The following is a 23,413-nucleotide window of genomic DNA, read 5'->3' as shown; positions in this document are numbered from 1 at the left end:
CAAGATATGTTAAGCTTTTTAAAATCAAGGTTCTGCACACATTTGAGAATGCATAGATTAGTATCTCCAGAAAGACCACAAGAAATATGTGATACAGTTGACATAGGAAAAGCAAGTAAGGAATTGAATTGAGACTAAATAACTTTTCAATACAGCTCTTTGTACATTTTAAATCTTATACAATGTTTTATCGATTTTAAAATCTATTTTGGCTGGGGCTGTAGCTCCGTGGTAGAGTGTGTGCTCAGCATGTGTAAAGCCTAGGGTTTGATCCCCAGAAACACAAAAACGATAATTATTTTAAAATGGTTAGTGGCTTAAATATGAAAGAAAAGTAGAAATTCATTTTTTAAAAAATATTTATTGCATATAGTCCAAACTAAATAAAACAATAAAATGTCATAATCCTAAAGAGAGCTAAGTCCATTTATCTAAACATGAATAAGCACAGTCTCTTAAGTATCTCTGTGGCTTCTCTTAGATGCTAGTTGGTAAACATACAGTGTTGAGCAAGGCAACCACTGGCCTCCCAGCACGACCTCACTCTAAAATAGTGAGTACAAAAGCTCCATGGGATGTGGAAGATTGGAATGGCTTTTTCAGGCCATAAATCTATTCTTTGGAGATTGATTGAATCCTCTCTAATTGAAACTCGCTTTTTATAATGAGAGAGGTTATTTATGGGTGCATTTTACTCATGTGAACCATGTGGAAGCATAATAAAAGTTGTGCACTTGTAATATATAGGATGATTGCTTTAAGAAAATTGTACCTATTCATCTATCCATTTATTCATTCCATAACACAAAGAAAATGGAACAAAGTTCACACAAAAAGAACAGAAGTGACTGTGTGAGAAGATGCTCAGATTCACTTAATGAGACCAGTGCACTTTCACCTTAAATATTGGCCAGGGCCAAACATTTGATGAGAAGAACCTGGGTAGAAAAGCAACCCAGACCCCCATGCTTAGCATGATCTGTGTGTCAGGTGAGCTGAGCTCCCCACTACAGCTCTGTGGAGTAAAGATGATTTTTAGTTGACTCTCCCTTCTCTCACTCTGGGGCCACAGCCTCAGCGATGAGTAGAGTGGGGCAGAACCAGGTGCACAGCCCACATTCATGTGCTCACCTGCTGCACCTCAGGCCTCCCAAGTCTCTGTTCCTCCCCTCCCCCCACTTTCTCACTCATTTATTCCTTCATTTCTATTCCTTACTCATCCACTAGTAAGAACTGAGTAGTTTTCTTTGTCACTTAGCATATAGTACTAAGTTTATCATCTCATTTTTTATAATTCAGTAATATGTTGCGTGCACTTGTCTTCATCTATTCTCTCTTTTTCAGAAAGAATTCGGGTGGGGGGGGGAGTGACAGATCGGGAGACCCCTTCCTTGGTATAGTCAGTATCATTAAGTAAAATCAATAATGTTGATACCTAATGAGTAATTTTCACTGCACTTTTTGAGTATCTAACTGGGTAATTCTTCCCATCTCCTTCTCCTGCCCTTGTGTGGACAATGACTCCTTCAACCCCTGCAGCTCAACTCCTTTGAGCAGCTGTGCATCAACTACACCAACGAGAAGCTGCAGCAGCTGTTCAACCATACCATGTTCGTGCTGGAGCAGGAGGAGTACCAGCGCGAGGGCATCGAGTGGAACTTCATCGACTTCGGCCTCGACCTGCAGCCCTGCATCGACCTCATCGAGAGGCCAGTGAGTGTCTCCACACTGTGTGACTTCCTGTTACAGTTCCCACAGAACCTTAGGCTTTGTTCTCCGAGACAGAAATTATCCTACTCAGTGTAATCAGTTTTAGAATAAGTTTCTAATCTTAACTTTTCAGCTCTGGATGTAGCTCAGAGGGGGAGCTCTCGCCCAGCATGCACAAGGCCCTGGGTTTGATCCCCAGCACCACAAAACTGTAAAATAATAATAATAAATAAATTTTCTAGGAAGTGATACTTTGATAGACTAAACCTGTTTAAATGTGTCATCTCAGTAAAACCCTTGAGCTCTCCTTTCTTGTAGCTTTGCTCCTACCCTTGCATGTGCAGGTATGTTAGAGAATGTGCTGTGGTCTTCACAGACTACAGAGGCCACTGTGGTGGTGGTCTTGGCATACACCTGGCCCAGAGTGTTGGAGCATCACCTGCCACCTCAACTATCCATCTCCATTACCACTGTCCTAAGCAGTAGAGGGACTCTTTATTTAGCTGAGGATGAGACATGTCACATAAATCCATTTATTGCATGACTAAAACTTGCCCTTGTAAGTACAAAAGTGTTTTTATTTTGGCAGATTTTTAAATTTGAAGTCTTAGGTTTTTTAGTGGGGAGGGGGAATGGGTGTTCTTTGAGGCAGGTATATTTTAATGGCAGTTGTAGAAAGCATCAGAAATTATTTTCTGGTTGATTTATTGTCATGTAAAAACACAGAAATACGCATAATTCATTCATTTTTTTAAACTCCCCTTCATGGGATCTTGAACAGATATGTGTGTGTGTGTGTGTGTATGTGTGTGTGTGCATGCGCATGCATGTATATGTGTGTGGTACTGGGGGTTGAACCTAGGGCCTCCTATATTGCTACTCATAATCTATGTAAAGTTCCAGTTAGGAACTTTAGGTTAGGTAGGCAAGCTACAGCAATAGCTCTGAGGTCTCTCCTAGGAGATGAAGGCTGTGAAGAAAATCTTTCTGTTGCTGTTCAGTGTCTGGTTGCTGCCTGTGTTCCAGGCATTTGGAGATGGTGGAGGTCCAGTGTATAGAAATCTTGGATGGCATGGTACCTGTAGTGAGCAAGAGTGGTAGCAAATAAGAGGAGGAACCTAGGAGACTTTCTGTCCCTTTAAGACATAGTGATACCACGTTAGAAACTTGTGTTTAAAGAACACAACTGATAATTTTCACTTGACTCCTATGCAAGAAAAAGGCACCATAACTGTATTGGTCAGCTTCCCGTTGCTGTGACAAAATATCTGGCATACAGGATTTACTTTGGCTCATGATTTCCAAGGTTTTAGTCCGTGGTCAGCTGGCTCCAAGCCAGAAGCATCATGGCAGAAGAGCATATCAGAGGAAAGCTGCTTACCTCATGGCTACCAGGAAGTAGAATACAGAAGAAGAGCCCCAGAAGAAGGGCCAGGGACCAGATATAATCGCCAGGGTCATGACCCACCCAGACATACCGAGAAGCATGCTTTACTAATCTCCTAGGCATCTCTCAAGCCAATCAAGTCAACAGTCAAGATTAACCATCTCAATAGCTGTTGGGGCAGAGTTCAAATTGCCTATAGTTGTGGGAATAGCTGCTTCTGTGTATCTTGTAGCATCTTTTAGAGGTAATATTCACAGCATACTTGTAGTAACTTCCAATTAACTTTCATACATACGCAAGCACATGAATATGTTTTACTGCTGCCCTGTTGCCAAAAAATAAGGGAATGGAAAAAAAAAAAAATAAGGGAATGGAGCATTTCCCATTGTTACTATGGTGACCTATTACCTGGGGTGGTCCTTGCATGTGTCTGCATGACACTGGGGGTCCTGCATTTTCAGATGAGCTGTGTACCTGCACTTGTATGTTGGGGTGGAAGAGAACACATAAGTTTGCTCTGTTTGGGCTGGGGATTTAGCTCAGTGGTTCCAATGCCTGTCTCGCAAGCACAAGGTCCTGAGTTCAATCCCTAGTACCAAAAAAAAAAAAAGTTTGCTCTGTCTGTAGGAATAATTGTGCCAAAACAATTCAAATGAAAAACTATCAACCCTATTTTTTTAAATGTTCTTAGAGGATTTTAAAATCTAGTGATTTTGTGACCCTTCAGTGTGTTCCACAAATGTACAATCTTCTTAATTTCTCAAGTGCATTTCTTTTGCTTTATACTCTAGGACAAAATCCTTTGTATACTATTTTTCATATTTTAAAATTTTTACGTAATTTTACTCTAAAAGTCACAGTGATGCAGAGAGCAATTAATTTCAACTTTCATGATCAATTCATAGTATAATAGGTAAGGCAAGAGGTTTTGATATTCATTTTTTCAGTTTTTGCAGGTATATTAAGCATAAATATTATTGGGTTAGGATAATATTAAGAGCTGGCAAGAATTTATTAAATCCTTCATGGTGTTCTGAGAATGCAGGTGGGGGAAGCAGGCCACTATGGAAGAATAGATAGCATCACCCTGATCCACAAAGACATGATCTTAAAGCCAGAGAACAGAACAGACCATAGTGGTAGCTCATTGGTGTAAGCAGTGCTTTGTGAATCCAGAAAGGCCAAAGGCTAGGGCTGGGGATTTAGCTCAATGGTGCTGCCTCCTGCGTCACAAGCCCAAGGTCCTGAGTTCGATCCCTGGTACCAGAAAAACTCAGAAAGGCCAAAGGCTGAGAGTGGCATAGAAAGTTTCATGGATGTGGATGTTATGAAGGAAGTAAGGTTTAGGGGATGAATTTTATGGACAGAAATTATCAGGTGAACAACACATTGAAAGCAATATCTTGGGAGTCACTTGGCTGAAGTATTCAGAAAGTACAGGAATGGGGAGAATATGGCATTCACAGTAACTGGCTGTACCTAGACACTGTGGGCAGTGAACTAAATTAGTTGATTAATTCCCTCTTTCTTTTCCTGCCCACTTCCTGCCTCCCTCTGTTCTCTTTTCTATCCGCCTTTCATTCTCCTTCCTGTACTCCATGTGTTGGCATTCTAGGCTTTCCCCTAGATTCTTACTCCCTGCCTGAGCTGTCTTCATTTAAAGGAGACACAGCTCAGAAAGGGAGGGAAAGAATTCCAGATTTAATGCCGACCCACTGTTCACCTCAACTTTAGGATTATTCTATTTATTCATAGAAATGAGATCTGATTTAGGGAAAAATTTAAACTGTATAAAAGAGTTTATTGGTAATTAGGTGAAATGGAATTAGTTCATAGTTCCACTGATCTTCCTTTCAAAATGGAGAGTAAAGATTGGTGGCACCCCCTATCCTGTCCCAGTGTCACCTCACCACTCACAAGCCCAGGCCTTCCCTGGTGTGAGGTGGTAGCAGGCAAGGCTGTGAGCCTCTGGGCTCCGGAAGCCGGACCATTATACAGAAGTGCGGTCTCCTAAACTTCCAGTTCTTTAGAAATCTTGGCTAAAAGGAGGAGTGATACTAGAGATCTTGACACAGAAGGCTGAAGTAGAAAAAATAGAAATGAGACTCGGTAATGAATATTCATCATCATCCTGCCACGGGTTATTTAGAAAAAATTAAATCACATTTGGAATTCTGTGGGATTTGGGAATATTTTCATTAAAATGGATTAGAAATGTAAAAATTATGGTTTAAAAGGTGGCTGTTTCGGTTAATATGGAGCTTCATTTCTCCAAGCTGTCAGGTGATAGGGGTGGGTTGAGTTACCTGCCACTCTGAGCCCTCGCTCCTCTAGGGTTACCTAATTCTGGTCACTTCTGATCAGTACCTTCTTTCAGCTGATTTGAAGCCCTGAAAGTCTTTGCAGGTGGAAGAACCATGGGGTAAAGTTCTCGACTGCAGAAAGGTTCTCTCAGCTTCTACCTGCTGGCATTCACCCTTTGCTGGCCACATTTCTTACACCATTTTGCGTGCGTGCGTGCGTGTGTGTGTGTGTTGGCCAGGCATCACTACATGTACCTCTAACCCCAGTTACTCAAGGCTGAGGTAGGGGATCCCAACTCGAGGAGACAGGCCTAGACTTAGTGAGGTTCTGTCTCAGAATTTTTAAAAAATTAAGGACTGGGAATACAGCTTAGCACTCCCTGGGTTCAATCCCCAGTCTAATAAAAAAGACTGATTTTATGGGTATACCTAAAAATTGGTACAAGTTCAGTCTTGTAGCACACACTTATATTTGCAGTATGGCAATTAGTGATGACCCAGAAGCATTGTGAAAGTAGACCATTTCTATATAAATACTTCATTTCATTTCCATGTGTTATTTACCTCCAAAAGAAATCATTTCAGAGAATGGCAAGCTCTAGGCCTTTTTTATTTTTTAACTGAGACAAATCCACTTAATATTCATCCTTTTAAGGCCACAATGCAATGGTTTACATGCACCCATCACCACTAATTCTACGAGATTTTCATCACTCCCCCAGCCCCCCAAAAAACGCCCATACCCATCAGCAGTCATTCCCCATGACCCTCCTCCCAACCCTGGCTGTAAAACTTGTCTCTGTGGATTCATTGAGGCCTTTTTTCAATGAACTTATAATTGAGTGACATAAAGTAGGCACTCAGATGTTTGTTAAAATATATAGAACAATAGATGAATTATTTCGTCACTTTCCATACGCTGTACTTAATACTATTTTAAAATATTTTACCAAGTGCACAATTTATTTAGTCATCACTTAAAACTTATACCACTTAGGATGTAAAATATCTGAAGCAAGTAATTAGTTCAGATTTTAGAAAAATTTACCAAGCCAGTCATTAAACATTAATACTCCAGTTTTGTCTTTCCACCATTTCCCCACCACCACCACACCAGTTCCTTTCTGACTCCTTTATTTGCAGTTTTGGAGGGGCTATTTACTTGAAATTAGAATACTTACAATTTATATATTTAGGAATGTACTAGATAAGTTACTTATCAGTTTTCTTGCCTGTTCTTAGAAGTTTGAGATCTCAGTGTATGAAACTTGTTACATTTTGGGCATTGTTTTCCATCCTAGTAATAGATTTTTCATAGTTTTTTTTTTTGTACTGGGGATCGAACTCAAGAACTTGCACTTGTGAGGCAGGCAGCAGCACCACTGAGCTAAATCCCCGGCCCTCATAGATCTTTATTAAGCTCTAATTGTGTTGGAAGTTCATCTGTCAAGCCCAGTGGCATCAGTGACATGCAATTCTTGCCTCTCGTGACCAGGCTAACCCTCCTGGTGTCCTGGCCCTTCTGGATGAAGAGTGCTGGTTCCCTAAAGCCACAGATAAAACCTTTGTTGAAAAACTGGTTCAGGAGCAAGGATCCCACTCCAAGTTTCAGAAACCTCGGCAACTGAAAGACAAAGCGGACTTTTGCATTATACATTATGCAGGGAAGGTAAGAGGCCTTACACTGAATAACTCCATAAAATTGTGTTTGGGCTGGGGATTTAGCTCAGTGGTTTCGCCGCCTGCTGCGCAAGCGCAAGGACCCAAGTTCAATCCCCAGTACCAGAAATAAATACATAAAATAAAATAAAATTGTTGTGTTTGTAATTTTACCATGTTTTATGAAGGTGTAACAGAGGTGCTTATAAATAACACTTAAATATGTATTACAAATATTTTGCATTTGAGACAGTCCATTTTTTTAGATTGTTCTACAAAAATTTTTGGCTAAGTCTTACAATGTCTGTTGCTTCTGCATCTGGCTTTGTGTTTTCCATTTCACCACATTACATTTGGTTTTGGTGTGGGATAGGTGGACTATAAGGCAGATGAGTGGCTGATGAAGAACATGGACCCTCTGAATGACAATGTGGCCACCCTCCTACACCAGTCTTCGGACAGATTTGTGGCTGAGCTCTGGAAGGATGGTAAGAATGTGCTTGTGTTTGTAATTAAGCCTGGCTGGAACCTACTATAGTTAAGGTTTATTTATGGTTCTTTGTTTATATATATAATTTTTTTCTTTTAACTTTAAAGTCTTTCCCTAGAGCAGGGCTGCCATTATATCAGAAGTTATCCATTTTGAGAGTGCTTGGGTTAAGAAATAGATAAAAACATCTGCCCTCTTGGTCAGACGCTGTGGGAAATATGGAAATATTCTAAGCTCAGGCCCACAAAGAACTACAGGGTGCCTCAGGCACCCCAGTAACAATTCAGTTAGAATATAAGGGTATGGGGATGGAACACCCAAGAAACCCTGCACGTGCCTTTTACCTGGTGTTGTGTACAGGTCTGCCAAGCTGTGTCCTCCACCAGTGCTGCCCCCTTCACACACACATACACACACTCACAGAGTGGCTGGTGAATGAACTCTGATAACTTGCACAGATTGATTGGTTGCTTCTATTTCCACTAGTCCTTATAGTTCTTTGGGGTATGTGAACCTCATATGAAGGTTTTTGGTGATGTTTATCATAGACTAGATTTTGCCTAATACCAGAAAAACCAAACACCTCTGTGTTTTTACACATAACAGGGACACATCTCCTCAGTTTAGCTCTCACTGTTTAACTTCATCCTAGTTCTGTCTCCTTCTTTGCTTAGCCTCAGGCCACATAGGACCTTAGCCTTGGAACTGCCTCTGCTTTAGGCCTTGACCTTGAGGCCAGGCCTACTGAGTAACTAGTATACTTCTTTCTCTGTAGCATCTCAAGATCTAAGAATCTAGCTGTCTTCTCAGAGAGAGGGAAAGAAATGCAAAAGGCAAAAAAGAAAGGGGTTAGGGCGATTGAGGCAAAGGGAAAATTAGAGGAATGAACACAGTGAGCAGGGGAGAGGTGGCTGCTCCGGACTGACCACGTGTGCCAGGCCTAGTGCAAGTGAGAAGCCTGCAGGGACAGCATAGGGTGGTGCACACATACATGCCCGTGTCCTGGGGAGAGGCTGTGCGTGAGACTAGTCCAAAAGGAGGTATGAGGGGAAGCCAGCTTTCTTATAAGTAAAACTTTTAAAGAGAAGTCTCCAACTAGTTATTGAGTACCCGCTGTCCCTTGCAGTGGCCTAGTCAGCTGAGGGATGCTGTCTGAGGACAGAGAAGAGGGCCCAGGCCCTTCAGAGTGGATCTGATCTGAGCTGCCCTGCTGGGTGATGTTGGCATGGTATCTGAGAAACCAGAACTAGAGTGAGAAGGAAGACTGAGCGCAGGTTGTCACAGGTCCCCGGTGCTAGAAAGACCAACACTGGCGAGTTGGCAGCACAGATGGAAGTGGTGCCATGCTGCCCATCATAACTAATTAAATAAATAATGATAAATAAGTCACATTCTCTCAGGAGCTGATTCCGTTGTGACTAGTGGAGTCTTTGTAGGTCACACGGGCACACACGCTTGCTCAGCCCCTACTCCTGGCACACTTTTCCAAACCTTACAACAGGAAAGTTGTAGACCAGGCGATCCATGCACAGACTGTTGAGTGTCTGTGTTATCTGTGATGAAAGCCATGTGAATGGTGTGGAGCAAGGTTTTAAAAATGAGCAACAGGGCCGAGGATGTAGCATGGCAGCACAGTGCCTGCCTAACAAGTGCAAGGCCCTGAGTTCGATTCCCGGTACCAAAAAAAAAATGAGCAACAGGAAACAAAGACCTTTTTCCTGAGGTGCTAGAGCGGAATGTCATGAAGGATACTGTTTTCTTTGTTCTTGAAGGATAATAATATTGATTAAACTGTGGAGCTAACCTGTGTTGAGCCACACGTTACTGAGTGTCCTCAGCACTGATTTATGAGCGTTCATGTTCCGATTACACCCTCAGCATCTTTGGGTAAGAAGGTACATGAAGTAACTCAGCAGGGCCTGAGTACCTCGTGAGGCATTTTCAGAAGTGAGGTTGGTGTGGGGGAGGAAGGAGCATAGGCAGTCACAGGACAGAAACAGGGAGGGGCTCTCAGTGGTTTCCATTTTGGCTTTAGAGTAGGGATAGGGCAGGAAGGGTGAGTGAGCAGGAAACAGCGTGATGGCCAGAGCCAGGCTCACTTCTGAGGGCTCCTTGATGGCCCAGTTCAAGGGGAGTTTAGATAAAGACCATTTTCAGGTTTGTTCAGTCTCAATTTGAGGAAGTAAAAAGGAGCAGTTTGTTAGCTAGATTGGGGTAAAAGATATTGAAGGTAGAGGTGCAGAGGGAGGGGACTAAAGGTGACAGTGGACCTGGAAGGAATGCTGAGGAAAAGTTGCCGAGGGAAGAGTTTTCCCTGTCAAAGCCTCAGAACCTGGTCTTCTCTTTCTTTTGAAGAGGAGTAGGCATATTGAGAACACTGCAGATTAATAAAGGAAATCAGGTCCTGACTTTATATACATGTTCTGACATTAAGACCCCTCTTTTGACTCCTATTTTCATATTCAACCAAAAACTATTTCTTACCCCATTTCTATACTACTGCACGTCTAATTAGGTACTTCCCTTGGCAATATTGTGAGACAGATGTGGAAGCAAAATGAAAGACATGCCCCCTCTCTCCCCCTGCCTCCCAGCTTGCTGGGCTTCCTTTTTCGACTTTGGACTCATGGCAAGGACTTTGGCAGCGGGGTGGTACGGTTTCAGGACCAGAAAGTTGGCCAGGTCGTGGTGGATACGAGAGGCTGGAATACTGAGTACAAGTTATAAATCACATGTGATAGGTCTTACAGGTAGGACCATATCTGGAGATTCCTTACCAGCACCTTTGTGATTTCCATTTGCTAGGTACAGGGAAGTTATTTATCTGATTACAGAAGAGGAAACTCCCACAACCTTGCTGAGCCCTATACCCCCAGCACCATCCCTGTTCATCTGTACCATAGTTCTGACATCACTGGCTGCACTGATTGCATGGCCCTGCTTGTGTCCCTCACCTGCTCAATACACACACCATGAGAGTGCATTTGGCTACTCTGTCACAATAGGCTAAGAGAAGTCTTACCCTGGTTTTTGATTTGGCTGTCTGCTTCTGCTCTAACAGTTATACATGCTTGCTCTCCTATTCATGCCACTATTGGGGGGAAGTCCTGTCACCCATCAGCCTCGGTGGACAGCCGATTGAATCTGAGTGACAAGACCTCAGGGGTCACTCACAATGGGGAGTGCTGTCATTCAGGCCAGAGGCAAGTGGAGGGGCAGTGCCAGATTTGTCTGAGTTTGGAGACTGTATGTTTTGTATACAAGGTCAGTGGCAGGCACTAAAGTTGGATGAGGGTTCTAAGGTGGGGAATCATCACTGTTCACTTATGAGGTATAGTTCTCCTGGGACAAGAGCATCTTTTTGGAAAAGAAAAATGACATGATTATTTTCATAGCCATTGAAATGCAAAAGTAGAAAATCACAGGTTGACCATGAATGAATGAATATATGATGTATACATACATCTTTCCTATGAGGGGTTAGTGCCTTGAGTATAAGACATTTTATGTTAAAATCCATTTTGTTTCAGGGTTTTACAGTTTTCTCAAGGCCAAACCAGAAGGAATAAGATGTATTAGTGGCAGCCCTGCCCTAGAGATTTATAGTGCCCTAGTTTTTGCTAAAAGATATTGTATTGGGATCTCTCTACCAGCTACATAGGATTTCTTACCACTTCTTAAGGCTTATTTTAAAAAAAAATAGGGATTGCATTTTCATGTAAATGTTCCTTCTAGGGTATTCTCATGATAATAGTATAATCCATTTCTTAGGATTTTATTATTTTAACATTTTGCTACAAGAGAACTTGAACTTTGTTTTCCTTAATGGTAGTTTCCAATCTTTCAGTAATTTGTATTTGAAGTAAATTTTGTTTCCAAAACCTGTTACTAGAAATAAAACTTCATAGCCATATGAATTTTTGACAATAAAAGACACTAATATTTACCTTTACCATGGTGCTATAACTTAACTACAGTCTTGTTCTGATGTACTAAATGCAAAATGTTTTGTGATAGACAACTAGTAGCTTATTACTCTCAGATACCACCCTGCACGTACTTGGAATAATCAGGTGTGCTCACACCTGGATTTGGAAGTGTGCTCTTCTGATTCAGCTTAAGCTTATTTTATAAAAACAGTAATGTTTGCATGGGATCTGCCCTGGACTGGCTGCCGTTATAGCCCAGTTCCAAAGTTTACTTGTGATGTTGAATGTCGTTCACACTAACTGAAGTGTTTGTGTATTTGCTCTTCTGTCCTGTTTTTACTGTTTCTCTGCTTTAGAGATTCAGAATATTCAGAGAGCTTCTTTCTATGACAGTGTTTCTGGTCTTCATGAGCCACCAGGTGAATGTATACAGCCTGTAGGTTTTCCAAAACAGAAGGGTTTTAAGCCCACAGGAAAAATTGGAGGGGCGGGCCGGGTGTCTGGGGAGGGCAGGGTACACTGGGGGTTGGGACTGGTTTCTGGGTTTCTGTTTTTGTTTTGCTCATAGGCCTGCATGAACCTCTCATTTCATGCTCAGTTTTTTTTTTATACCTCAAGGCAACTGTTTGAGTGCATAACCAATTCAATTGCTACTGCATACACAGTCCTTCTTATTTTCATAGCACTTACAGCATTGCATATTAAAAGGTATGTCACTACCTTTTCCAATAGTGCCATTTTGATACACGGTCCTCCAAGGGAATTGCTAGGAATTGATCTGCTAAATGCCATCTCCTTTGTCTTTGAGTCACTTTTAAATTTTCAACTCTTAATTTTTTTCTTTTTAAGTCACTAATATTTTGCAAACAAATAACTACACATTTCTCTCAGGAGTACTGGTCTCATTATTGTGCCTTTGGTTTGGAATTGGTATGCACAACTAGCTGTTGGCCTTTTGGTTTGAACTGGAGGTGCCAAACCTTTCCACAAGGCTTAATATGTGCAGTTTGAGACTTATAGAATGCAGTGTTCCATTTAGACTTTGAAACTTGAAGTTGAGCTCCAAATGTTTTGGCTTTGCAGTCTAAATCCTTAGCCCTGAATACATCCTACCATGGCTAGAGGGCCTCCAGAAGCTCAGTATAAAAATGAAAATTGTTTAGTGAAATTGGCAAGTAACAAAATTCAAAGGAGAAAGTCGAATTCGTCTTATAAAATTTCCCTTATGAATTTAGAACATGATAATGCTAAGATCTAAATTCATCTCAGAATTCATCTAAATTCATCAGAATTCATCTCATATTTTAAAAATGTTAAAAGACTATGTCTATTTCAGTCCAACTCAGGATTCCTGCCATCAATTCCAGCTCACATACTATGAAAAACATAGGTTGAAAGCTTGGGGTAGGAGGAGAGAATAGATTATGCCAAAGAAAGCAGGAGGTGTGATGAAAATTCCACAGAATTCCAAAGGAAGAAACCCGCAAACTGGGTCATCTTTGGCCTTGGGGGGCATTAACAGTGCTGCTTAGAGGGACAGACAGTTAAGGGCAAGTTAGCTGAGGTTGAAGCAGCTGATGCTCTGCTGAGGACTTGTGGGGGTTTTTGGGGGTGGTTTTTTTTTTTGGTACTGGGGATCGAACTCGGAACCTTCCGCTTTCAAGGCAGGTGGTGGCACCCCTGAGCTAAATCCTTGGCCCCAAGATTTGTGTTTTGACAAAAGGTTCAAGCTTGATTTCTTGGCAGTTCTCCCAAAGTAAAGTGTCCTCTTTGGATTCCTAATCTCCTAAGAGAATCCCAGTCTGTGGGGTCATTGAAAGTAGAGCAGGGCCTGTTGTTACTTCTGTCATTTCCCTAGCACCTAGCACAAATGAGATCCACCATGAATAAGTCATTGAGTGAGAAACTGCTGCCTAGATAGACGGGTGCCAATCCCACACCTGAGTTTTCCACATAGCAGCTTTGCCTAACACTCCGACCATGGACTTTTCTTCCTCTAAGGCGCAAATGCTCTTTCCTGTGGGACCGTGATCTTTAGGGGATATAGATCAGGCAAAGTCCAGTACAGAGCCACTCCCGGATGGCTTTATTTTAATGAATAAATAGGAAGTGAGTTCATTCACCCCACCACATTCTCACTTTGACCCTGAAAATGTCCGCGGTTCTGTTGCTGTGAAATGGCCTTTGGTTGAGTTACTTGGATAAACCAGCTATGGAGGGTCTCAATTTCTGCTTCTCCTTGAAGGCCCGTCATCTACCATGGCTAAATATAGTCTTTTAAGCTGTATATATTCTACAGCAAATTCTTTCTGTCTTTAGTATATGTCTATGGCTTCAAGAGAACCCAGGGAAGGGTAAGGAACTTAAAAATGAAAATGGTGAAGATTGGTATTTTCAGTGTTTCCCCTGAAGGCAGTGGATGAAGGAGTTTCTGGGATCCAGATTGTGATTGCCTGTGACTACTCACTTTAGTGAGCCTCTCTCTAAAGGAGGGCACACAGAGTTAATATGGGCTCTGTGCTTTTCTGTATATTTATATTTACATATTATGTGTATTTATAATGTTGGGGACACGAAGTGTGCAGACTTTTGAGGACTAACAAGAGATTGGGATAGAGAGATGTTTCTTAAAGTATCAAAGGATGGATGCAGAATGAAAAAGGAATTCTTAGTAGCAGAATGTGAAGTCCTACAGGTTTTTGCTATAATCTCTAATTTTGCTATAATCTCATTTTCTTCCAAATATACTTGGAAGTCTGGACTTCTGAAATAATCCAGTAGTGGAGACTGAAAAATGAATGAACCAGCAAAGAGAGATTGTAACCTCAAAGTTACAATCAAGGCTTTGGGACAGAAGGGAACTGTCAGTGGCTTTAGACCTGCTCCAAACCATTTGGAGGGACAGTGACATATAATATGTCTTAACACTGGTTTACACCGCAGGATAATCTCCTTCACAGAGTAGTGTCATGTTAGATCCTTGCACCCTGCATGTGCTAGATTGCAGCTGGCACATCCAGAAGGTACCATGAGAGGAAAAATAAGAGAGAACCTGAGAGGCACCACAAAACACATTTTAACTGTTATTGAAAGTTCCCCCCACCTCTTCTCAGTTTTTCATAGAAGAAGCCCTTGATGGAGTTACAGTGATTGACTCAGGCTGAGAGTCCCTGAGGAGGGCTGGCTCCTGCCACAGGAAGGTTCGCCCACCTGACTATCACCAGCTCTTCCGGGCCCTTCATGCTGTGATCTCTGCTGGATTCTTACCTACCTTCTTGCCATTACTTAGGCAGAATTCATCCCTTAGCCATGCTCAAAACATAGCCGTGAAGATGTTCTGACTTCTGATGCTCTGAACCAGCCTTTTTCTTTTTTTTCCAGTAAGACATTAAAGGCAGAGAACAGTAGCCATTGAATCTCTTCACAGCTTATGTCCATTGGTCAAAATCTCTTAAGTGCTGTTTGGGTCTGTGACATTTTATAGACTTAGCTGAATCATTTTCAGTGGACTGTTTGTTGTGATGGCAGTAATATAGATAATCATTTCAGGTTTACTAGCAGTTGTGAACTCAAGGAGAAATAGTGTTTGGGTACTGCAGTTGGAGATTCGGAGGCCAAGTGAGGGCAGTGAGACTTGGCCCTCAGGGTGATGGTGAGCCTGCACCTGGCACATGGGAAGTGCCTGGGTGCATGATGTTGAGAGTTGCATTTTCCCAGGCTGTGCCTGCAGCTGCCGCAGCTGTGTTATACCCTGGTGGCTGCTGTTCTCGTGAAAAACAGAAACATTCAATAAATACTTATTTGCTTGTTTTTTGTTTAATTCAAGTCCACTTGTATTCATATTGTGCTGCCAGTATCAACGTAAGTTAAAGACTTGGACCTGATGGAGAGAAGCAGGGGCAGCAGAGCAATAGCAGGCTATCCTGACCTGCCAGGGGTGGGTTGGGGTGAGGAAGCTTCCCATTGGCCCCAAACCCTGGACTTCCGAAAGGGATGGGGAAGAGAGAGGAGACAGCGTTCAAGTTCAGCTTAATACTAGTGCTTGGGATAAGAAAGGTTGCTTTCTCTTTAAATCACATGCTTCCTCTCAACCTCTGGACTTCCTAGAATTCTTCTGAAAATTTCCAAATACTCTAAAGAAATAACTGTAACAGATTGGTTCTAGCAACAGTTATGTAATGGTTATAAATGTGTTGTTACTGTGTAGATATTATGGAGATATGCTATTTGAAGCTGATTGTTTTTAGGAATTCATGCAGTTAAGTATTTGTTTCCTCTCTGTCTTTAACTGTTTAGTTACATTTTCATCAGTGTTAGAGTAGAATTGTCTTGTGTTACCGAAATAAGGAAGTTAAATACCTACCAGTAACCCTGCCCAGGCTGTCCTGGCCCCTCAGAGAGAAGTGCTGGTAGAGGGATGAGCCTGTGTCCCCGCTTAGCCCAGCCCAAGACTGTGGGCCAGACTCCTGCCTGTTAGGTCCCCAGCAGCGGCTGTGATCCCAAGTAGTCACTGCCGGATTTTGTCTTGTTTCCTACCTTTTTCTGTTTGCTGCTATAGCCATTTCCACAAGAAAATACTTTTAAAATTGAAATTTTTCTGGGTCTTGATTTTTGAGTGAAATCATACATTACCCATGTGGCCCAAATCATTTAATGAATTTCTTAAAGTGCTTCTCTGTTACCCACAAGATAGTTTTATTCGTAGGCAGAATTTAACCATGTGTTTAAAATTTTTGAATTAAAGAAATAAAATGAAAGTCTAGAGCATCACTTTTTTCAAAATCTGAATATTAGGTTTGGATCACCATTATTAAAATTAAAAATCAGCCACATTTTATGATTGTAGTTTCTGATAACTGGAACTGCAGTGCTAACACAGCAGCATGCTATTTAAATTAGCCTGTTAGCTGCAGGCTAACTCACTGCAAAACCAGTGTAATTACATCCCTGCAAAGAAGACGTGATCACTTGCTCTTTCGGGGTGGCAGTCATTTGTTTTTTTGGTTGTGTTAACCAGCTTCTAGGTGCTGGGCACTGTCCCCTGGCCAGCACTGGGCGGTGGGCGAGCAGTGGGAACCATCTGAGCTGGTGGGCATGGGTCAAAGAGACATGGGAACAGCTCCCACAACCCTGAGTGTGTAGGATGCTGGGCCCCGTCCTCTCTCCATCCCCACCCCAAGCTCAGCTGTGTCCTGGGATCTGTCCTTAGGGGATCTGAAGCTCAGAGGAGGGAGATAGCCTGATTAGCCTCACAGGCAGGTGGGAACCGAGTTTAAGACTTCTCTGAAGTAAAGAATGGAGATCTACAAAATTGAGGAGTTTACCCGATAACTGGAGGGAATGCAAACAGAGAAAAGGAGGAAGGAGAAGTCATTATGTCTTTGGGGAAAGGCAGCCCGTTTGTCCAGTTGGAGTTTGGAGGTTGTGTGGGAAAATGGCAAGAGAGGTGCCAGCAGAGAGCACTGGAACATCTTTCAGATGCCACTGCACTCTGTGAACCTGGTCTCCTTGGCTCCATCTCACAGAGGAAGGAGCTGAGGCTGGAAGAGGTTGGGGAATGTGTACCCCCTAATTACACAACCCATGGGTGGAGGTGTTTCTGACTCTAGCTCCAGTTCATGCTGTGCTGTATCCCTGGGCTAAATTATTTCGACTGAATCTGATAGGGAAGGGGAAAATTCCAGGATTTCAATGCTTAGTTTTTTCTTATAGAAATGTCTGTTAATCATTACACTGGGACAAAAGGCATAGTGGGAAAAACTGTGGCAGCCAGGGGCTAAGGATGAAATGGAGGTGTGAAGCCAGGTGGGAGAACTGCAGAATCTAGGTCAGAGGGAAGAGCCAGACTAGGGCAGCTGAAGAGCGAGGATGGAGTGGAGACCTTTGAAAGTTTGGATGAGCAGCTGGGTATCAGAAGGAAGCAAGGCTAGAGTGACCAGTGGTCATATTTGGACAGGAGGAACACCCTGGGAGTGGGGCATAAACTGGCTGCGGTTTAATGTGTCTGTCCCTCCTCCTCTGCCAAGCTCCTTAGGGCTTGCTCGAAGGCCCTCATCTCTCTCTGTTCTGATAGCCCATTCAGTTCCATAACTTTAAATATGATAACTCCCAGCTTGACTTTTTTTGCCCAGATCTTTCCTGTTAGCAGCAGACTGAGCTTTCAGCTTGTCTCCTTCACATCTCGCCTCCACTTTGATGTCTTACAGATATCCAGAACTTACACAGAGTTTGGGTCCTGTCTTCACAGCTACAAGCCTATTTCTCTCCCCATCCTACCTGTGATCTTACCCATCAGCCACTCACTTGCCCAAGCCAGGGTCCTTGAAATGTCTACTTACCATTCCATAACAAGTTAATCATAAAAGCAAGTGGTCCTCCCACCAACTTCCTTCTCTGTGATCTCGCTCGTTCGAGCTGCTATGGTCTCGCTGAGAGCCTGGCCTTCCTGCCTCTTTCCCCAGCCCTCTCCCCAGGCCATCCAATCTAGAGCAGCGAGAGGAATACCATGATCTCACTGATGCTTAGTCCATGGCACTGGCCTCTCTGCCTTCTTCCTACCCCTGGAGTTTCTCTCATGCTGTTTCTCCTGACTGGAACGGTTTTTTCCTATTGGCGCACTCTTCATCTTTGAGTACACAGTAACATTTCCCTAGAGAGATCTGAGGTAACTCAGTTCCCTCATAGCATTATTTTTTTTCAGTGCATTTCCCACTCTCTGTAATTTAAATGTATATCTACTTCATTTATTCACTAACATATGTGAATAAAGGGTTAGCGCCAGACATTATGTGGGGAGCAGGGATGCATTATTGAGTAAAAGCAGACACGCTAGCATTTCACAAGAATTTATAGAAGGCAGAGGCACCTTTGTGACATCTGGATGGGAGAAGAATGCTGGTATCTGGTAACTGGTGCTGGGTAGTCAGGTATATCTAGTTAGAGTCATAAATGGAATTACCCAAGATGAGACTATGGCTTGAGGAAAGCAGAAGGCCACTATCTGCGTTTCTTACTGTATTCTAGAAAGATTTCAGTGAGCTGAGATTGGTTCCCGAGAAAGTGCCATGAGGTACAAGGAAAGTAGAAGAGGGGTCCTCAAGGACCCAGAGTCTGGAGGAGGCACAGGAGAACCTGGGGATCATTAAAAAGCTAGGTGTGAAGAGAGTTTTTAGTACGCTGCTGTGATGGTTCATAGGTAAACAGATGAACAGCACTGGTGGCACCTATTGGCTGAGTAGTTGGCTGGGCTGGAGGCCGTTGGCCACACAGTGTGAGGTTAGGGGGAAGATACAGAGAGGCAAGTATGTGAATTACTCCAGAAAGATTCTAGAAAGAAGTTGGACTTGGACAAAGTAGAAAGAAGTGGTGGATGCAAGGTCAAGAGAAGGTCGCTGCCTGTGGGGTGCACAAGGGTGGGATTTGGCACTGTTCGTACTGGACAAGTGAAGAGGGAGACGTGAGGGCTCAGGAAAGAATGGGACTTCTGAGGGAGAAGGTGCACAAGAGGAGCTTCAGCCCCTGGCAGATTCTGGTGGCTTTCCTGGGAGCAGCTGGAGTACGGCTTGCCTCTGTGGGCCTGGGGCTGACACAACTCCTCCCGCCCTTCTCCAGCTTGTATTCCGGACCTGCAAACCTGTGGCAGGTACTTCGCCTCGTAGGCTCAGGTTTCCTCTTCTGTAAAATCCTCATTGGAAATGAAGAATCAGCTGAGATCTTGTACTTGAAGCCCTTTTCCCAGGGCCAGGTCTCCGCATGCTTCTCACAAGGAATGAAAGAAATGAGGCGGCTGTCCAGCTTGAGGAGGGCATTAATAAGAACAGGCTGACTGACATTCTGGTTGTTTTTCAAATATTTTAGTGGTGTGTTTCATTCATTTATCAGTTTTTTCAATAAGAGTATATGGACATTATGCCAGCACCGGATGTGCTGGCAGCAGGTGCATGAGGTATAATCTCATTGTTAGAAGTGTTAGGTCTGTATAGATGATGTGAGCATTTCAGCTGCTTTAATAATAGGGGAGTGTCTGAGGGCAAGTCCAACCCTTGTCCACATAAGAAGCCTGGACGCTGGTTCTTTTCCAGAGGGCCTTTCCCTTTTGTGTTTTTGCCTTCTAATGAGTCTTACTCATGCTGTGAGCTGAAAGCTGAAGTTTATACATTTCTTAAAATCTGAACTGATGTAATTGAATCTCCTGCATTTTTTCTTAGCTCAAATGACTTTTCTTCCTGAAAACCTAATGACTAATAAGAGCTAACTCTGGTCTCTAATCCCTGAGCATCTTCATTAAGTAGATTTGTACAGCCACATATTTTGTATATATTTTATGAGCCATTTCCTGTTTTAAGATTTTTTATAGTATCAGTTTGTGTATCAATAATGCCTGCCAGTGATCTTTTATTTACCAAATACTTGCAAATGTAGCAGGGAGAATGTTACCCAAGACAGTGAAGTCCTGGTCCTAGCGCAGTGGAAAGCACTTGTGGGTATGTGGTAGCTGAGACTGTGCTATCCTGCCATATAAGTGTGTGGCTGTTGGTTCCACGGCTTGTGCAGTGTCTAAATATGCTGACTGCCCTACCTATATGGCACCTCTTCTCATTTGTTCACAAAGCTTGTGCTGCTGCACTATCACTGTCTTTTCTTCCCCTGAAGAAAGCCACATCTGAAGAGTCACATGTGGCTCACATTCCCTTTCTCTTTTCTTCTCACCAGTGGACCGCATTGTGGGTCTAGATCAAGTCACTGGTATGACCGAAACGGCTTTTGGCTCTGCATATAAAACCAAGAAAGGTATGTTTCGCACTGTCGGGCAGCTCTACAAAGAATCCCTCACCAAGCTGATGGCAACTCTCCGAAACACGAACCCGAACTTTGTTCGCTGTATCATTCCAAATCACGAGAAGCGGGTATGTGTGAAGCAAAACATAGGCTGGCAATTAAAGTTGACCAGGGTCGGGTGATGAAGATTAAACTAGAAAACTATTGCTTGTTTGATTAGGCTGGAAAACTGGATCCTCACCTAGTGTTAGATCAGCTTCGCTGTAACGGTGTCCTGGAAGGGATCAGGATCTGTCGCCAAGGGTTCCCCAATCGGATAGTTTTCCAGGAATTCAGACAAAGGTATTGTTTTTACTTTTTTCATATATGTATCAAAGCTTATCTTAACATGAATGAAAATGGTAATGTAATAAGGAAACATTTCTCTTATTCCCTAGACTCATTTTCTCATATAGCAAAGGAACAATCCTTATTACCTTGATTATTGCTAGAAAAATGAGTCCCCATTTTACAGCAAGGCAGCGAGCTAAGAACTATTATGAATTTGCAAATATATGCTCAGTCTTCAGAACCCTCACCAATAGCTGTGAGATAAATGCAGAGAGCTGGAAATACACGGTTTACTCATTCAGACAATTCTGCCTAAAATCTAAACATGTTTTGTTTTTTAATGTTTAAAATAGATGAATAATAAATGCTCCTTTTTAAAAATTCTGAAAATACAAGAGAAACTAAAAGTAAATAAAAATCATCCAGGAATAATTCCTAAAAACATTTCAGGGTATTTCTTTTTTCACAGAGTATGTATATTTCATGTATTTTTTTCTAATAGAGGTGTGTGCACACACCATTATAGTCTTATAACTAGAATAAAGAAGGCAATAAGATAGATTAGAAAAGGATTAAGGAAAAAAAAGAAAGGAGATTGATCAGTCTGCAGTAGAAATTGATACAAACATGGGAAATCACTATTTTAAAATTTTATTTGACAATTTTCCTTAGTAGTTAAGTTAGCTGGTTTTTCCCTTTTTGTCTTCTGTAAATCCAGTTTCAAAGCATCTGTTGTGCCATGGAATAAAAAGGGACACCAGAGCCCATCAACCTGAGAAGCTACCCCAGTCTTGTAGATGGGCCCCTATTGTGGCTCCATTGTGTGATAAACACTATGCTAGGCTTTCACTTTCTATCGATAGGAGAAAGTGACAAATAATTGGCATCTGAGATACTAATAGCCAAGATTCACCTTTTAATCTAGCCACTGTCTTTCTGCCACACTTTTCCTGGTTGAGGTATAGCTGTGTACAGTGAGGTACACACACTCAGTGAACATGTGTACACCTAGATGAGTACCATGATGAATTGGTGTTTCTAGTATTCTCAGTAGAAGCATGCAGACGTTGCTCTCACAGCCTTTTCTGTATTCTAGTAAGTGTCTACAAAACAACTGTAATTTAAAGGTCAAAGAGCATCTTTGCATCTTAAAAATGTGAATTTTTTGTGAGAAATGAAAAATGAAAAGTTTTTTAAGCACCATACTTCTCTTCGATACTCTCCTAGGCCTAGGCTTTGGTCTGGGAGAATGAACCTTGTTTCTACTTTATAAGGAGTAGAAATTAGATCTGCTCAAAAGCCTTAGATTGTCACCCCCCCCTTGCTATTAATTCGCATATTACCTACCATTTTATCAAGCAGAACTCAGATAAATATCTTCATAGATTTCAACAGATCTTTTTGGAATCTTGTCTTACAGATATGAGATCCTAACTCCCAATGCTATTCCCAAAGGTTTCATGGATGGCAAACAGGCTTGTGAACGAATGGTAAGCCTTTCATCATTTTTTTGTTTGTCAACTGTCAATATAATCTTTCCTATAGCAAAAAATAAATGAACTCTTTCTCTCTTAGATCCGGGCTTTAGAGTTGGACCCAAACTTATATAGAATTGGACAGAGCAAAATATTTTTCAGAGCCGGAGTTTTGGCACACTTAGAAGAAGAGAGAGATTTAAAAATCACCGATATCATTATCTTCTTCCAGGCGGTCTGCAGAGGTTACCTTGCCAGAAAGTAAGTGGGTAATGGTGAATTCAGCACCACCTGGGAAGAGAGAGTGTGTGAGACAGAAAGTTCTTGTCCTTGTGGGAGCTGTATTCCCGTGGGAGACAGAGCCAAGGCAACAGTGGACCTTCTGAAGAACCACATGGTGCATGAGGGACTCCCACAGGGGCCAAGATGTAGAGCAAAGGAACTGGAGTCAGCCTCAGCCTACAGCCTTGGAGAAGACGCTGAGGCCAAAACTGAAGGAGAGAAGGCTGGCTCTGAATGGAGGAGGGAGAGGGGGACTGTGCACCAGCAAAGGGACATTGAGGGACATCTACTGCCTCAGGAAAACAGGAGTTTTGTGCAGCCCCAGGAGCGCACTCACATATGGGTCCACAGATGAATGGCAGGAGGAAAGTGTGTAGGGTGCATCTAGGAAGAAAGTGCAGGGGTTGACACATGCTGGAGGCAGCCAGGTGGGCCAGTGAGTTGAATGAATTCGAGTGGGAAGTCCCACTTCCCCTGCAAACTTCACCTGATGGTTTAATTGAAGGCTGCTCTCTGTTAGCCATATAGGAGTGCTTGCTTTTAGAAAGTCTTGTGACAACAGCTGTTGAAGCATTTTTCTTCACATCATTTTTCTTACTGTTCTTCAGGGCTTTTGCCAAGAAGCAACAGCAGCTCAGTGCACTAAAGGTCCTGCAGCGGAACTGCGCCGCCTACCTGAAGCTTCGGCACTGGCAGTGGTGGCGAGTCTTCACCAAGGTGTGCAGCGCTGACTTCCTTCCAGAGCCTTTCCACACAGCAGGGCTCTGGCAGTGAGAACCCTGCCAGGGATGTGATGGTAAACTGTGTGATTTGGTTACAGGTGAAGCCTCTCCTACAAGTGACTCGCCAGGAGGAGGAGCTTCAGGCCAAAGATGAAGAGCTGCTGAAGGTGAAGGAGAAGCAGACAAAGGTGGAAGGGGAGCTGGAGGAGATGGAGAGAAAGCATCAGCAGGTGCGTGTGTGGAGCAGCACCCTGTGCTGCGCTGGGCTGGCATGCATAGCCCATGGGTAGCAATCTGCCCACACCCTGAATAAGCAGCTACACCCACCATATTGCCTTGTTTTATGGG

At 42.7% G+C, this 23,413-nt stretch overlaps 1 protein-coding gene across 13 annotated transcripts in view; it reads left to right on the top strand.

Annotated features, from left to right (window-relative positions):
* Positions 1-23,413, top strand: part of Myh10 (myosin heavy chain 10) — a 151,468-nt gene that overhangs the window by 91,791 nt on the left and 36,264 nt on the right. For 7 of the 13 annotated variants that reach the window (XM_021238036.2, XM_087191805.1, XM_021238034.2 and 4 more), the window contains 9 exons: positions 1,540-1,713; positions 6,896-7,069; positions 7,433-7,547; positions 20,191-20,384; positions 20,477-20,598; positions 22,007-22,076; positions 22,162-22,322; positions 22,952-23,060; positions 23,164-23,295. In XM_021238036.2, the coding sequence (XP_021093695.1) occupies positions 1,540-1,713; positions 6,896-7,069; positions 7,433-7,547; positions 20,191-20,384; positions 20,477-20,598; positions 22,007-22,076; positions 22,162-22,322; positions 22,952-23,060; positions 23,164-23,295 (1,251 nt within the window). Of the gene's footprint in view, positions 1-1,539; positions 1,714-6,895; positions 7,070-7,432; positions 7,548-11,834; positions 11,898-20,190; positions 20,385-20,476; positions 20,599-22,006; positions 22,077-22,161; positions 22,323-22,951; positions 23,061-23,163; positions 23,296-23,413 lie in introns of all 13 variants that reach the window. The other 6 variants (XM_021238035.2, XM_004857505.4, XM_021238033.2 and 3 more) reach the window with 1 other exon arrangement.

The sequence above is a fragment of the Heterocephalus glaber genome, unplaced genomic scaffold, assembly GCF_053883595.1.
Source record: "Heterocephalus glaber isolate CG9 unplaced genomic scaffold, H.glaber_assembly_v1.0 deba00001564, whole genome shotgun sequence".
Lineage (NCBI taxonomy): Eukaryota > Metazoa > Chordata > Mammalia > Rodentia > Bathyergidae > Heterocephalus > Heterocephalus glaber.
The sequence above is the reverse complement of the archived record's forward strand: the minus strand, read 5'-3'. Positions and strand labels throughout refer to the sequence as shown.